Source organism: Callionymus lyra, chromosome 12 (assembly GCF_982586985.1).
Source record: "Callionymus lyra chromosome 12, fCalLyr1.hap1.1, whole genome shotgun sequence".
Classification (NCBI taxonomy): Eukaryota; Metazoa; Chordata; class Actinopteri; order Syngnathiformes; family Callionymidae; genus Callionymus; species Callionymus lyra.
Window position 1 is genome coordinate 10126574 of NC_141829.1, and position 17875 is coordinate 10144448.

The following is a 17875-nucleotide window of genomic DNA, read 5'->3' on the forward strand; positions in this document are numbered from 1 at the left end:
TTCACGACTGAACCTAGCATGAGATCAACACCTTAACAACACTGACTAAACTCATTAAACTAGTGAGTGTCTTTCCACCGCAGAGCTCCGTTACTCTCGGAAGTTTCTATTATTGACGGACCAGCAACGCAGGTCGAAAATAAAGAAATCCAACATATTATTGTCGCCCCTGAGTGACTAAATACAACATTTAGGTGAGAGATGTTTGGGTGGTTTAGATGGAAAACTCAGCGATCAGAAGGTTTACTCCTGCTTTGGTATAACCCCTTATAATCAATGATAGGCTCAAGAAAAGAAAGAAAGTGTTGTTGTATAAAGAGAGAGAGGGAACATTGGTGAAGTAAATAAACAAGATGCAATCGAGCCACACACACACACACACACAAAGTACTTGTTTTCCCAAAAAGACGCAAAACACAACATCATATGAATTAAAGCGATTATGAAGAGCTCGAGAAAACAAAGCCCCAATTGATCCAAGTTCAGATGAAGTTTCAACTCTAAGATGGATAAAGGTTTGCGTGATCTCACGCTATCTCTCTGAGGACTAGATCGGCTCCAGGATCCCCCAAAATATAATCCAGATTGTCAACGTTACAAAAGGTTCTTTGTTTTGCGGTTGAATCTACATCTTGTTATGTCGCTCGATAGTAAGTGAAGTCTTGTGGACGGACAGCCACGACAAAGCCATACACGGCAGAATGGAGACGTTACAAATACGGATCCAGTTTTATTTCAGGGGTGATGCAGGGGGTGTCAAACTCAATCGCAGTCGAGGCAAAACCATCTTGGTGGCGAACAAAACCTCAGTTTTACTCCTGTTAGAAGTATCTTCTTGTTATCCATCATCTCTGTTCCTTTAAAGGGACTGTTGGACTCTATTGTATTATCAATATGTCTCTGTTTGTACAAAACTCTCTTTTGAATTGAAACCATAACCACACCCCCTCTGCTCTGATTGGTCAAGCATGAATCCCGAGAGTCTGCACCTCCAAGGGACTCGTTGTATAAACAAAGCAGGGCGTAAATTCCATTTGGCTGGAGGAGGAGTGAAGTCATTTTTAAGTCATAATAGACACCGCTCTTGTAACCTCTCGTTCGCCCAGATTTCAGACAGGGGAGAACTTTATGAAGTAAAAAGTTAAAAACGTGGTCTTGATGAGGGACTTACTGCATCTTGGAGAGAAAGACTTCAACATTTTAAACATGCGAGTCAAGAGTTGTGTTTTTCACATTAGTTGCCCTTAAATCTGCAGATTTGGCACCTGGGCCACGAGTATGACACGTGTGGTCTAATGGGCTCGGTCTCAGTGAATCATCTGAACAGGCTGGACATTAGTTGGTGGGTCGCAGTATGTTTTTGTCAAGTGTCATATTTGAGTCATGGCTCCCTCACAGTAAATGAGGTCATCTGCATACACGACATGCTAACGCTCGCTAAAGTAGCATGAAATGGAGTATTTACTGTCTTGTGTGTCGAGAGAACCCACAAACATGTTCTGACCGGACACTGTAACTATGCGTTTACATAAATTACCACTAAGTCCTGCGAAGCCGCGCTCTGGCAGCGGCGCGGCAGCAGAAAGCCCGTCTGTTAGCAGTTACGCCTCCTAAATTCAATTTGCACACCAAATAGCTCTGCTGGCATGTGGCAGACGCAGGGATCTGGATAAACATAAAAGCACTCAGGAGCTCTGCGTGTTTATCTGCCAGCTCTGAGGGCAGCGGAAAGTTGGAGCGGCAGTGGCGCTGGTGGCTCCGTGTACTGGCTTTTACGGTGGAAACAACCTGCTTCGCCATCATTTCATGACTTGTTCGGATTAAAGCAGGAATGAGATTTGGTTTTTCAAATTGCCTGTGAATTCCAACTTTCTGTTTGTCATTTAACAAACCCAGCACTAACTGAAAAAATATCTTGATTTATCTTTGGGGGGGTAAAAAATGTCAGTGTAGATGTGGTGGTGGTGGTGGTGTTGTTGTAGGTGGTGTTATTGGTGTTGTTGGTGGTGTTATTGGTGGTGTTGTTGGTGGTTTTGGTGGTCGTATTGGCGGTGGTCGTATATTTGGTGGTGGTGGTTGTCGTGTGGTTGGTGGTTGTCTTGTTGTTGGTGGTGGGCGTTGTCATGTTGGTGGTGGTGGTGTTTGTGGTGGGTGTCTTGTCGTTGGTGGTGGTGGTTGTCATGTTGTTGTTGGTGGCGTTGTTGTTTTTGGTGTTGGTGGTTGTCGTGCTGTTGGTGGTGATGGTGGCATTGTTGGTGGTGTTTGTGATGGGTGTTGTTGGTGGTGGTGGTGTTGGTGCCGTTGTTGGTGGTTGTGGTGGTTGTCATGTTGTTGGTGGCATTGTTGTTGTTGGTGTTGGTGATTTTCGTGTTGTTGGTGGCATTGTTGGTGGTGGTGTTTGTGGTGGTGGTTGTCGTGATGTTGGTGGTGTTTTTTTTGGTGGTTGTCGTGTTGTTGGTATAATTGTTGGTGTTTGTGGTGGTGGTGGTTGTCGTTTGTGTTGGTGTTTTTTGGCAACATTTAGCAGCCACAACCTTCATGCAGCTTCTTTTACCAACATCATTTCACTTGGTGTAAATGTTAAGACTCACTGAAGTAATAGAATAGTTGGGTTTAATTACATTTATTATGGTCCTTTTTTGCAAATAATTGCTTTAGGTTAGATGGGAGTAAAAATAATAATAATAATAATAATAAAACTTACCATAAGAAAGCATCGACTTCCAGACTAATATAAAGTAAATAACGATGCGATGAAACTATGTTCCCTAATCACAACCACAAGTAAATAATAATCATCCCAAACCAGCAGAACCCCAGAAACCTCGTCTATTACGCAACAACCACATCAACGCCTGCAGCACCAAACATCCACAAATCCATCTGACGTCCGACCGTTGACTGCATCGATTCTTGGACTCTCCGGGTGTTTTCTACCCCAGATGACCGCAGCGAGGACGCTGCCAAAGCGTTGAGGGCTTTCCAGTAGGATGAAGGAGAAATCTTTTTTAGAATCTTCCATCTTGTATCTTAGTCACATATGAAAACATTTTTCCAGATGATGTCATTGGACAGCTGCTGGCTCCCAGGACATGTTGAGAAGCAGAGCGAGCGGAGATGTTTGGGTTATACGGCTCATGAAAGCAACCATTTGAGTGAGAAAAGCGACTGGACAGACTTAACTGCTCAATACGTCTTTTATAACAGACCTATATTTTTTTTAAAAACTGGCAGATTCTTGCATCTTATTTCTGACAAGAAACCGAACAAGCTGGGACGAGTCTGTGTTACAAGTCAAGCTCGCTCGAGTCGTGAGGTGACATTAACAACCTGGCGAGTGGTGTGAGGGCACCAGCGGAGGACGTTGAAGTTGTATTTTTTACTTCAGGCGTTTAAACTCACCTGTGTAAACATCAGAGCGTGAGGAAATAGTACAACTTCTACAAGTCGCTGCAAAGACTTCGTCAAAAACAGACCCTACTTTAACTTTAATGGATGCTGTGTTGATCTACACAGATTATTTTATATTATATTACGAACATTTGTCACAACAAGAATTCACTGTTCTTGGGTAACTCCAGTAGTAGCTAATAGCTGTAAGCTAACTTTGAAGTTTTGTGACGTCAGTATTATGGTGAACTCTAGGACTGGGTTTAGGTTTTATCTGACACTGGTACTGAAAAATTTGAACTCAACCTCAAATCAAAGGGATATTTTACATGTAAGGAATGGAAGAAATAATAAAAATGGTGTGAAACAACGTGCACGAGAGGCTTTGCCAGTTGAATCATGGCTATATTTTGTATTTATTTAATTGAATAGTCAGGGAAAAAAAACACAAAATAAGACACAGAAATCGGAGTTGATTTTTAAACTGGACACTAACATTTATCAGAATCATAAACTTTTATTACCAGCGTTGTAAACACAACACTTGAATTTGTTGTGGTATTACAGAATATAATAATGGATATGGAAAGAGATTAATTAAATAAGATCCAATATATGTAAATAAAATAAGATACATTAACATAAAATGGCCTACGAGTAAACGATGAATTATTAATGAAAAATAAAACGCATTACATTCAATTAAACTATGTTTATGATCTGTCAGCAGGCGGATAGAAAGAGTAATTGAAACATGATGTTCTGATCCGTATCGATCTCAGTCTCCTGCCAAGCGGGAGCAGTTGGATCACTTAAGACAGAAACGGTGACATCATGATACGACAGTACCGGTAGTATGGTTGACGATTGCAAAAGTAACATTTTATTCAGTCTTTTAACTACTTGTACTTTGTAGTTTGAAATGTAGCTAAACAGTATTATTAATTATAGAGCAGGGTTTGCCAGTGAAGGAGGTTTTCAGTTTTCCATGCTTTTATTTTGAAGGAGACCATAACTTCCTGCTGCCTATCATTGAATTATCGTGGAACCTTCATTGAGACCATTCGCCTTTAAAACCTACATGGACAATTAGATGTAAACATGATTTTTGTAAACTTGCATTAGTTACTAAATGCTTTTAATCTGAAAACTTTAATATCCAGATAAACAAAATGGCATGACTTCCATTTTCTTCGAGGGTAACGACTGTTGGCTCAACGATAACTGTAAATGTCAAAAGCTGTAGTTAAAATAAAGAACATTATAAAAATGGGAGCAACAAAAGCGAAAGTGTCGTTCTTTACGAGTGAGTGGAAAAACACAGCTGCACTTCAGGTCCGTTCCTCGGAGAGATTCATGATCCGGGCACCGATGTTTCCTGCCTTTATGTTTTCAGACCAAATCCGTTCGCCATCAATCAGCGGCCAAAAGCAAACAACGGTATCGAGGCTTTCGGGGCAAAAACGGAGGAAACGGCCGCGCTTTATATAAACATTCTTTAAAGAATCATGAGCGCTTGATAAGAAGAAATAAAACTCTCCACCCGTCTGGCACTTCACTGGCACGTAATGTGCTTCTCTTTGATTTGTTTCTGAAGCTTAGTTTTCTCATTCGGGGAAGGTTGTCCTGCTGCTTATTTTATGTTGTTATTTTTGCCAGTAGTCATTTTGTTTTCGGTGCAATGGAAGCATGCCTGATATTTAATATAAGGAAGAAAAATAACATGTCCTTTCAGGTTAACTTTCTCTAGATAATAAACACTAACATAACCTTCATGGCAATGAACTTTGGATTTGTCGTCATAAATATTGCTAATAAATGAATATGTAGGACTTGACATTTAGGCAAGCATGTGCACGTACAGTTACGTAGAGAGCAAGACAAATGAAGTACAGTACGTAAACAAACCCCGGCAGAGAGAGGCAAACAAAAGCTAAGCCGAGGAAATGTGACGTAGCTTGTGAAGCGCTTGGCATGACTAGGAAAGACGGGGATGGTAACTGTGTCTAAAAAGACAGTATGAAGCCAAATAAATGCTAATAAGCCGCTGGAGTTTTGTCAGCCAGGAACGTACCGAAAATCTCCAACAATCCCCCCTTTTCGTGTCGGTTAATAAAGTTATTCTTAGTAGTAAGTTGGTCAAAAATTTGTTTTATTTGAATAAGCGTGCAATGTTGTGCAGAGGTACTTACATTATATCAAATGGAAGGTAAAATTAGGTCATTATTAACTTATTGGAGCTAAAAGTTTTCTTCATTCTAAGGGGGATATAGCAACGAAATTGAGAAGCATGGCATCAAGGGACTGAAATTAAAGCTAAAACTTTCCAATTAAAATAAATTCCCTTTCACTGTACGTTGATTCATTCCTCGCAAGAATGATGTTACCATATATTCAGTTCATTTCTTCAATTAAGAAAGTCTAAACTAAACATACAAAGTTCACGTGTCAAGAGCACAGTATTGAAACCACATCGTCCGAGTAATATACACATTAAATGGCTTGTAAACCTAATTTGTGATAGTTGTAGGCAAATATTTGGAATCCAAATCAGAAACTTTTGCCGGTGTTTTAAACACAACAAAGGATTTTTTTGGGGGGGTGTCAGTAGAGAATAAAAGAACTAAATAAGAAAACACAAAATAAGCAACAGAACCACTCAACAAGTTTGTAATTTGTCTGTAATCAATAAGCAAAATACTGTTCAGGTGTAAGAATCAATGTAATTCTATACATTCTTTAGCTTCAACATGAACAATAGAAGCATAAATTAACATGGCATGTCTAGGAGTAAAACTTGTGTATTTTTTGCCTTGTCCTGACAGTGAAACAAAGTTTTCCTCGACTATGTGAGCACATTTTTAACTTATTTTCATTTATTAAGGACCAATTGCGCTTTAATTTGTTCAAATAAAACTGAGGCCAACTGAGAATAACAAGCGAATCCAATGCGATGTGAGTGACCAACCCGTTTGTATACTCGATACTCAAAACAAATCCATCATTCTCAGCCGGAGTCATGTGCAAATCGGATCTTCCACGCGACTGTTTTTTTTTTTGGAGACCATTAAAGGTCGGACGAGGGCGGTGGACGGTTCCCTGCCAACTGAGCGAGGATTACGGGGAAGAAAACAACATTTGAGTAATTGTGTTTGAGATCAGAAATGTTAAGTCATAGGTCGTGCTGGAGGAAAGTGCACGAGAAAAACTTTTCAAAAACATTCCCCCGCGCCATGAAAGTGGTTTGACCATGAAAGGAGCATTGTACCTGCTGCCCGGCGTGATTGCGAGGAGATGTTTGGAAGATTGGCCATCATTAAGTCCTTGGATATGTTTTCGTGGAGCAAAAAGATCCTCTATTTTTAGTGTAGGAGTATGTTTGGGGTCCGTGAAAAGATTCTGGCAGCTCATGGCTCACGGGTTCGTGTAAGGGCAGACAATCATTTTTGCGCTGTTTAACATGGCAGTGGAATTGTTTTGTTCTCCTGAACACACTGTTGTTGTAAATAGATCTGAAATATTAGGTTAAACTTAATGTTCAGGCATCAGCTCAAACCCCCCCCATTTGAGCCCGACATAGCTGAGCATTGAGTCAACCGGCTTCGATTAAAACATGTTGTATCAAGTATTATCGAGAAAGTGAAAATATCATGCATAGATAATTCCCAGATGTCTTCGGAGATCATCCAACAGGTACTCAAAGATTACGCTTCGCATAGTGCTATCAGATGGAAGCCCGTGTGCACATCAGGCATCTGGGAAAATGCCAAATAACTTTAAACAGTTTTGTGGAAAAAAAAAAACGTGCATCCAACGTCGGTGGTTGTACTGGAACGACTGTAGGTTGAGGATGAGGACGTATACATCAGAGACGATGGATTTTAGGTAGGAATGCAAAAATCATTTAGTAATAAACATAAGCTCTTAATTAATGGGTTAGTGATAAAAACAACCGTGTTAAACTCAGGCCCAGGGGCCAAATCCTCATTTTATGAGGCCCTCAAGAGACTTCAACTACTCTATACTAAAAATAGACTACAACTACAGCACGTATCGGTATCATCATCCATTATACCATATCATCTAACAGGCAATTTTGGTTGCAAACATTTTCACTGCTCACCGATATAAGACTTATTTGTAATCCATTTTTGGTTTATTTTATGAGTAAACAAATAGCAAATCTTTAGCTAGCATCTTGTAACTGGAATACAGGAGAGTATTTAAAAGTATTTAATTTAATTAAGTAATAAATAAACAAACATGTGAACTAAAAACTAAATACAAAGTAGCTCTTCTTATACTTATTTTGTACAAGCACGAAAAAAAAAGGCAAGGTAAGGAGAAAAAGATCGGGCACAGGGTAGATACGCTATGTGCTATTAAGGTTCGCTGTCGCAAGCAGTTCTTATTGATACATGGATCTGCCAAACCACCTACAAGCCGCACACTGTTCTCCGTACGTCTGCGAGTCTCTTCTGGACGGCACTTATGACGACCCACAAAACGATCGCGGTGCTTTTCCCCTTCGCCACCGTTTATGACCAGCGCTGTGCTAAAATCGGTATCTCGGAGAACCTTCAACAACGCTTTAAAACGTGGAGTAAGCGAAGCTAGATTAGCTATGAGCTCAGAACCGAAGACCTCCAGTGGTATCTATAATCACCCGAGTTTTTACCCTCTATCAGGAAGTTTTACTACTGCAAGTAATTGATCCCCAAACAGACTCTGAGGAGAAACATTCGCCTTTAAGAAATGACGCACACGACTAGCACGGGTCTGCACGCACACACACACACACACACACACCCAGGAAGGATTACATCAGCAGAAGAGCATGATAATCCACGCCGGTGGGTTTTTCTTTTTTAACAGCGCATGGACTGATGCCTGAGAAGCTCGCGTTCAACAAGAAGCTTCCCTAAACTAACGTCCATCTCCTGAGTGCATGTGTGGTTGCGGTCAGGCATGGATTGGGAGGTGGTGGTGGTGGTGGGGGGGGGGTTCTGTAGGATAGTGGAGGGACGGGGGCGTCGCCTCCCTGGTAGATACTCCTGCTGAAAAAATGTCTGAAACCCACTCCAGCGTGGGCGCCGGGCCAGTGGCTCTAATCCCACACGAGCAGACGCGGTGGGTGAGTAAAAAGGGTTCAGTGTTACCCTGGAATCCAACATATGGGGTCATGTGATCACACTATAAACCACGTATTGTGTCTTGTATGATTTGAATTTCGCGAGCTGCTTCTAACGCGGACCTTATTCCGTGGGACATTTTTCAAGCCATCACGCAGATTCAATGCAGCGTCACCAGATGGACAGACCTGGGAAATGACAATAAGGAGGATTGAGTTTCTACTGGACGACATGATCTGAGCCTCACGAGGGCCAAACAATCTGTAGATTTACCCAACTGTCTTGAAAAGTATCAACTATTAGAAAGTTGACGTCCATAATCTCTGCTCCTTATCTTAAAAACTGGCATATTTATAGCTAAACATATCAACTTGACCATTTAATTATACTTGGATTTTGAGAAAACCCCCGGGGACCACATTTAATGGCCTGACCGGTCTGCTTTGGCCCTCGGGCCATGAGTTTTTGACTTAATAAGATCATTTTGACTGTTATTATAAGCTTGGAACAAAAGTACATTCGGAATTATATTCTGTATAATAGATATTATTGACAAATTATTACAGAAAACACTAGTTGAGTTTTATTGTTTTTATAAAATAAAATCACATGAACATTGATTTGTTGACTGTTTAACTGGAACTGAAGCAGATTAATGGAATGTATTATTATTTCTAACTTTTCAATTTTATTGATTGTTACGTTTTTGTTTTGTGATGATGTTTAAATGGTTCTGACCACGAGGACTTTCATAACAAGTAGGCAAAGCCAACACAGAAAATGGTGGTTTATTAAAAAAACGCTAACAAATGAACACCATTCAGAAATAATAATTTTCTTTTAAACAAATTCCAGGTGGACTGAAGTAGAAATAGAGGATTGTGACAAATTACTATTGTGAAAATGGTTCAACCACACAAAATAGACCGACCAAAGTTTATCGTGGGTTTTTTTATATTTAGTTTTCCCTTTTAAACAGTGAAGCCATAATGATAATAATAATTATAACAATCCAAGTCCAACACATCATTTGTGGGTTTTCCTTTTATAAATTGACAAAGTGGACGATCCGGCAGTAGAAAAAAAAAGAAAATGTCTTTCTAGGAAACTTTCACTCGGTGAGAAGCGACTGAAACCTTCAGCACCGAAAGAGCAACATAGTTAATGCAACGTTAATAACAGCCAAGTGTTGCGAACTCACATCATCGAGAGAAGAAAAAAAAAGAAGTTCGCCACTGCTGTCACTGTCTGCGAGCAGTGGCCAGCGGCGACCACAGAACATGGTAAGCCAGCGAGACCACACACAGACGCGAGCCCACAGAACTGCGCTTGACATGATTTGGAAGACGCACACTACTACGACAACAAGCTACACATCCTGCTGGCAGAAGAGCTCACTTGAATGTCATTTCAAGCTCAGTCAATGCGGAGGACCCGGGGCAGCCCATTCCAAGCCAGCTGGTTAGTATCATTTTCCCAAAAAAAACAGCACTTCTTACCTGAAACACTGCGGTGGCCATCCTGCTTGTATCTCTCACTTTTTCTTTTTTTTAGGGGGCTTGGGGAGGGGGGTAGATTTCGCAGTTGATGTTTCAGTGCTGCATTGTCGAGTGCTGTCTCTGGGAAAAAAGACTCTCAGCTGGAGCAGGACTGTCAGCAGAGTCTAGTGTTTTAAGCTCCGGGCTGATAGATCTGGCCGCTCTCTCACTCCTCCTCCGAAAGAAATAAGCATAAAAATGTCTTGATGTGAGTCCGAGCGCGGGGAGGAGTGCAGCCAGAGGCGAATGTTAACATCCCACAACTGGAAACGGCGCAGTGCAGCACACAGCGCTGAATAAGCAGGGAAAAGTCTGGCTAAGGGGTTGTAGCTTTTTTTTTTTTTTTTCTTCCCCCCTCTCTTTCGAGAGCTGCCTGGGATTTCTCCTCCCTCTTGTTCACTTCATTTTCACCCTCCTCCCAAACTCTGTATGAATAATGACGAAGGGAGCGAAGGAAAAAAATATTGAAAGTGAATTTCCCAGGGAGATCAGGAGGGACTGGGGCTCGAGGAAAAGGGGAGACAAAAGCTTCCTGGTCACAATTCCACGTCGGGACACTCGCTAAACACACACCGTCATTCTTCGTCCTGTTCCCTGTTATCGGCTTCTCGAGTTACAGGTTAAATATGAGTCGACCCCCTGCACCCGTCTTCCCTCTCGCGCCCACTTTCACTCGCACACACACACACACACACATGCACAAACACGCATAGTAACACCATGAATGGGGCCATTGACTTCACAGCGGCGAGAAGTCACACCAGCTTAGTAATGTTTCCTCAATCCTGCACTGATGATAAATCACAGCGACTGACACTTTGTATTAGAATCGCACCAACGTCCTCGACTTAATCCCCACCCCCTGAAGAAATGATGTTTTTATCAGAACACAGTGCTTGAGTGTAGATAAGTTTTAGAAGTCGTTGTCCTGCTGCAAACAAGACCCACATATTCTGCAAGTATCCTGTTTTGGGGAATCAAAATATAATTCGGGAAAATCTTTGACCTACTGGATCCCGAGTAGGTACCAACTACTACACTTTTAGATTGTTTATTGCCAGGGTTACGGTCGGTAAACTGCCCGAAAATCTGCCAAATTGTGACCATTTAATTTTTCACAATTCACATAAATCTTGAGGCCACATAATCCCTGCTTTAGCTCTCCATTAACCTTTCTCAAACTGTCATTAACACTATCCTTATTCTCAGACAGTTTATATACTCTTAAAAAACGTACATTACATTTAGAACATTGACAACAGCCTTTGTCTCCAAGATGCAGTAAGTCCCTCATCACGACCATGTTTTGAACTTATTACTTTATAAAGTTCTCCCCCGTTTGAAATCTGGACGAACGAGAGGTTACGAGAGCCATTATGACGTAATAATGGCTTCACTCCTCCTCCAGCCGGCAGTCATCACACCCCGCTTTGTTTATACAACGAGTCCCTTGGAGGTGGATACTTCCTGGATTGGTGAGACGCGGTGACAAACCCTGATGCTTGACAAATCACAGCAGAGTGGTTATGGTAAACAAGATTTTAATCTCCAGAAAAACAAAGTGATTTTAGTGGGCGGGGCTTAAGATCATTTTCTAAGAAAGTTTTGTACAAACAGACACTTACTGATGAGTACGATAGAGTCCAAGATCTGTTTTTAAGACACATGTCTCAACCTTTTAAAGTATATATTTTAACTGTGTATTGTTTTTGATTGTTAAAGCACTTCGTGACCCTGGTCCAGGAAGGCGCTTTACAAATGACTATTACTTACTTACTTACTTAAATCAACACATTAGTTGAACCTTGAAGATAACACAGCCGGTAAAATATATTACAACTCCTCTGATTGCTCTGCATCCCCACCCTATGGCTATAAATAACATTTCCCCTAACCATGGATTCATTTTTATTAATAGTGGTTAAATTCAGAGGTCCGTGAAGATGTGATGAGAGTGAGCAACTGATCGATTGGCTGACTTCGAGGAAGTATGTTTGGTATGTTTTGGTTTCCGGGGTGAAGGGGAAGAATAGAGTTGTTGATGTTGCTAGTTGAACAGCGATAGTTGAATACAACGTGTCTATGTTTGCTGTGGTCTACAGCAGCCTTTGCAACAGTATATGAGTTAAAAACCAGAGACCATCTCGTAGGCTTGCGGTCATCGCTACTTTATATTTAAATATGCAGGACTGTTTAAAAATATCTGCGAAACAGCAAAGGTTAAAGGTAAGAAGGTAAGCCGCGATATCACTTTAGCTTGTTTTGTTATCGTTTGATCTACCTAAACTCGTATTTCCAAGATCAAAGGATAGATACATTTAAAGGAAATATGTTTTCAATTACTCAGTGGATTAGCTCAATTGCATCCATTAATATTCCATGTTTTATTTACTTTTATTCCATTTTGCATCCATTTTTCTCCTACTGCTTACCCAAGTATTTCTAGATGAAACTTAAGCCCCAGAAACCTCTTCCAGGTATTCTGGGAGGAGGCGGAGTTCTATCCAAGACAAGCAGGATGTATAGTCCCTCCAATCTGTCATGGGTCTACAGTCATTAGGTCTCCTCCCTTTGGGGAATCTAGGAGGCATCCTAAAAAGGTACCCAGGCAACCCAAATTGGTACTTCTGGAAGCAGCCGATCTACTTTGAGTCCCTCCTGGATCTCAAAAACCCAACTTTTCTTGCATTCGCGATCTATTCTTGCAGAGTTATCGTCAAGAGAAAAAAAAAAGAGTCATATTTTGAGTTTATCCCTCAAAGATGTACAGTATCTCGTCACTTGAAGAGTTGGGGGACTGCAGTTATTTATCTTCCTAGAGTCATTTATCTCAAGATATAAAGTGGCGATGAGATGTATTGTGACACCAAAGTAATATATTCATTTATTTCGGTGTATCAGCAAGCTCGCGCCATTAGAAGGGAAGGAAAATCTGCACCGTTAGCTTTTTTTTCGTGAAAGCTGTGAGGGATCGTTGCTCTTTTCCCGACATCTGTAATTCTGAAAATGGGTTAAATCCCTCGCAAGAATCAGGTAGTTCTCACGGACGCACAGTCGGCGTCTTCCCGCTATTATCCAGTAGCAGACAAAGGACCTACTGAGCTCGTGTGGCTCGAATTTGTAGCGCGTCGACTTTTAAAGCCCCGACATGGAAAGAATGGCCGCCGACTTTGATCTTCTCATCAGTAATTAAATGGAAGGAGCTCAGAAGGCAACACCTTTTCCTGAACTCATGCTCTCCAGATGTCAGGCACAGTAAAGTGTTATTTAATTCTGCCATTAATGACAAGGGCCAGGAAGGAAGCAGGAGAGGCGACGTATGGTTTATGGAAACAAAACAACATGCCCTGTTTACGTGGAGTATTTTGGCCTTTTATGTTGGAAGCAGCCAACCTTGTGCGAAGCAGGAATTCCCCCGCTCGCCAGCGTCTGGGCCGCTCGGTTAATGAATAAACGCTGACTGTAATGCACAGCTGCAGACCAGGAATCAGAGCCACTTGCCGTGACTTCTGTGTTGTTGAATGTTTAAAGATTACGAGTCAAAGATGTATTTTTCCTCATATAAAGTACTGTAAAAGGAGGAGTGAGTGGTGAAGACCTCGCTTGTACAAATAGCCATATTTTGACTAATATTGATGCATGTGATAAAATGTTTGTTTTTTTCCAAAGGTGTTTACGTGGGAAAAGTGCCCTAAAAGTCTTTCTTTGTAGTTAGATTAACTCCGATTAACTGCAGGATGTGACATCATAAAAAAAATGGCGCCTCATGGTACTCCTCAAGCAAACAAGAAATTAAAGAAACTGTCAGAACTTTGGGATTAAATCGATAATTTTTTCAAGAATTTGATTTTTTTCACTGGCCTTAATCATTTTCTGTAGGTAACTAATCACAGTATTTACTTAATTCAACATGAATATAAGAAAACAGAAACCATAAAATAAAGAAATTAACAAAACTTTGACCAAAATTCTGTCCGACACAAAAGTACAGGTATATTGGCTACTCTCGTGGTACATGTGGAGAACCTGGTTCGAAGGACAACCAAGTCAGTGTAAGTAAGTACGTAACTAATGGTTACTTGTAAAGCGCCTTTCTATACCGTTAGAAAGTTTAAAATACATACAAATTTGAAAACTCTAAAAGGTCAAGACAACATAAGACAAAAACAGGAGTCCTAGAAGATTAGTAAAAAGGTCTCAAGATGAAAGAAAGAAACTGGCAGCCAATGAAGAGTTTTAAGAAATCGGGGGAATGTGAGTTCTTCTACTAGAGCGGCTCAGAATTCTCGCTGCAGAGTTTTGTATCAGACGTCTCTTGGTCTAGATGTTGTTGTTGTTGTTGATGATGCAAGTCTGACTCTAAAAGGCAACATCTCTACAACCTGAACTCTCCAGGTCTCCTCCTGCACAGACCAACACGCCTCCCGTGTCAACCATTCATATTCAGCGCTGGGTTTCTCAGTGGAAAAACACAGTAGCAGTGAGAAACACCTCATCTGTTATGGAGTGCAGATTCCACATTGAGATCAACTGATGAAAGGAGGAAAAGACGGAAGGAAAACAGACTCTGAATGAAAGAAAGCAAAGAAGACAGGAGGTAATGGAGGGTGTAAAAACAGTCCATGGGAGGGGGCTTTTGGTTGAGGTCCAGTATTGTGAGTCTGACTCAGGATTTCCCAAGTAACAACAAAACCAAGCAGATCTCCGTCCCCCCAGAGTCCGGTGGAACATTTTCACGAACGCCCTTCCAGACCAGATGGCTTCCCCTCCTGGATTCTCACGATTACGCTGCACAAGCTCATACAACAAACTCAACACAACTCAAGTCAGTGATCCGTCCTGGACTACATTTGCTTTTCCAAAAACTTGTTTTGAAGTTTCCAAACAAATCCTTCCCTCTTGGATTTCAACATCAAACTGTCCCTCACGTTAACCCAGTTTCAACATACTTTCCAGAAGAGTTCGATTACTCCATGGCGTTAGAGTCTTGGGTGTTGCTGTTTGTTTTCTCCTCTGTATCCATGCGCATTACCAAACTCGTGGGCCACAAGCCACAGCTCCTTGTGTAATAAGCCCGTCACTCACCTAAAGGGACGAGCAGAGCCGGCGGATGATTGTTATTGACGCTACACAAAGCTTCGCGGACCAGAGCTCCACCTTATCTGGCAAACAAAGTTCTCAGGGACGACATGACAAACAGCAGCTTTGGATTAGAAGATTCAAATGAGCTTTTCCAAGTCAACAAGTCTTTATAAAGGGTCTTTATACACAGATTTACTGGTAATGTGAGGTAGGATTGTCGTTGATCTTCAATGATGGAAGCACTGTTTTCCCCAGAGAGTCATTTAGTAACCTCTGGTCGACCTTCAGAATCATCCCTTTACCACTTTATAATCATACATTTGAGGTAGTATGAAGCTATTTTGCCTCCATCAATATTGATATAATAGTTATTTCTAAGTGACGTCGATTCTAGAGTGTAAGCCCATGAAATGATCATGCTAGTGCTAATGTTTCTGACCACAGTTTGAGTGGAATTGGGAAGTCTGATTAAAAAGTTTGGAATCAACAAGATTTTTTTCAGATTCTAGCCAAAATACCTATGATGGCATACTGTGGTGTTTGATTTTTCATGTGGGGCCTTTTGCTATCTTTCAACATCACCTTACAACCAATAAAATGAGCTTCAAATGATTGAAATCATCTTTATTTTCTTTAAATTTAATTGAAATTGGATGCATTTTAATTTTCAGGGAGGAAGTTCTGTCTCCCTTTGCGCCCCCTAACAATTAGCAAAAAGAAGATGAAATTCTGGGAGTCCCTTAATTTGTATGTCATGAATACATGGAGATATTTTTATTTTTATGGGGGGCCTTTTTTTTCCCCCCTTTACGCTGCTTTAAAACTAAGGGTACAGTTATTGAAGTCCTCTATATTTACTAAAAATTTGATGTGGTATGAATTTAATTGAAATTACCCTCATTTTAATTTTCAGGGGGGCTTTATCTGCCTTCCTTTGCAACCCCCTACAAGACCTTGAGCAAGACCTACAAGATTTTGTCAAAATTAGGGGTATTTTAATGTTTTCAATTGGTATAAAACATAACATGTTTTAGATTTTTTAATTATTACAAGAAGCTAAAAGCAATTTACACCAACTTAATTAAATGTGTTGCAAACTTAATTCAATTTTTGACCTGATTTAATTTGCAAATTGGCAAATAATGTTTAATTTGAAATTCTGCCCTCCTTTCTGCCTCCATACAACGAACAAAAGAAGCAAAAACATTTAAAATCATCTTAATTGTACATTTTAATGTGGTATGAATTTCATTGTAATAAATAGTTTGACTCGTGACTCAAGGGTTAAGATACAGGACAGTGAGTCCCTACAGCACACCCTGTACTTTTATAGTTTAGTATTACAAAAACTTCTGATGTAACATCTGTTATGACCAAAAAAATTCAGATTCAAATGATATTTCGATTAAAAACTAAATGGCGCCATTTCTCCGTTTAACGAAAGCATGAGTGAAGGATGATCCGGGCCTGTATTAATAACAAGAATGAAAACATAAACATCCGTCCGTCATCCTGTTGAGCATCTGGTGGCGATGGTTATGAAATCAGACGCCATATCCATCATCAGTGCGGGACTTGTTGTTTCAATCTCTTCCCTTCCAGCCTTGAGAAGCATGTGTTCCGTCCTATGACTGTTAACTCAATCAAAACCATTGGCTCTGCTATGAGATCAGATGGGAAGTCGCTGCTTGTAAAACACAGCGACTGCCATGGCAACCAGAATGTGGGAGATATTAGGGACCGCTCCCCATTTCTATCGCACATGGCTTCCCAAACACTTTCAGTTCAACCTTCAGCCTCCTCGACATGATACTGGAGACTTGTTGTTGCCGAACGTCACATTGCAGAGACATATGAGGCCAATTATGTGATGATCCCGGGATGAAACACACACCCTTGACAAACAGAAGCACCGGGATCTCAGAGAATCTTCTCCACTGTTTGACAGTAAATGGGATTATCTTCCTTACTGGACTTTTTTTTTTACAAGATGTTGTTTTTAACATTCAAAGGCTAAAAGGTCAAAATAAACACTAATAGACATATATCCTGAAAAGAACGTGTAGAAATCTGAATTATAATACACATAATTAAACTTTAAATTTGACATTTGGGACTTTTTACTTATATAAATACTTAATAATATAATAATTACTTAAATACAGCTGATACCATAAACAACAATTGTTATTCTACGTACATTAAAGTTCAACTAATGTTTTCATTAAAGTTTCTTAAATATATGTGTGACTCTATTGTATCATCAGTGTCTGTTTGTACAAAACTCTCTTTTCATTGAAATGTTGACATTGGAAAATGATTTTAAGCCCCGCCCACTGAAAACACTTTTTGAAATGAAATTAACCCTAACCACGCCCACTCTGCTGTGATTGGTCAATCATCAAGGTGTGTCACCGCAAGTCTTCAAACAGGGGAAGTCTCCACTGTAAAGGGACTCGTTGTATAAACAAAGCAGGGCGTGATTACAGCTGACCGGAGGAAGAGTGAAGCCATTATTACGTCATAATAGACTTCGCTTTCGTAACCTCTCGTTCGCCCAGATTTCAGACGAACTTTATAAAAGTAATAAGTTGAAAACATGGTCATGATAATGAGAATTACTGCATCTTGGAGAGGAAGACTTTTTCACATTATTTGACCTTTAATTTAAATTTATGTAATAAAAAGATTTTAAAATGTTATTTTGAATTTAAAAAACCTCTTTATTCTTTA

General features: G+C 40.4%; 1 protein-coding gene across 6 annotated transcripts in view; it reads right to left on the bottom strand.

Annotated features, from left to right (window-relative positions):
• The window catches only part of tns1b (tensin 1b), a 162125-nt gene that overhangs the window by 78937 nt on the left and 65313 nt on the right, over window positions 1–17875 (bottom strand). Inside the window, exon 1 of one of the 6 annotated variants that reach the window (XM_087803967.1) lies at window positions 10022–10513. The exons of the other annotated variants lie outside the window; for them this stretch is intronic. Coding sequence (XP_087660093.1) covers window positions 10022–10042 — 21 coding nt within the window. The 5' untranslated portion in view covers window positions 10043–10513. Of the gene's footprint in view, window positions 1–10021; window positions 10514–17875 lie in introns of those variants that run through there. 6 annotated transcript variants of the gene reach the window in all.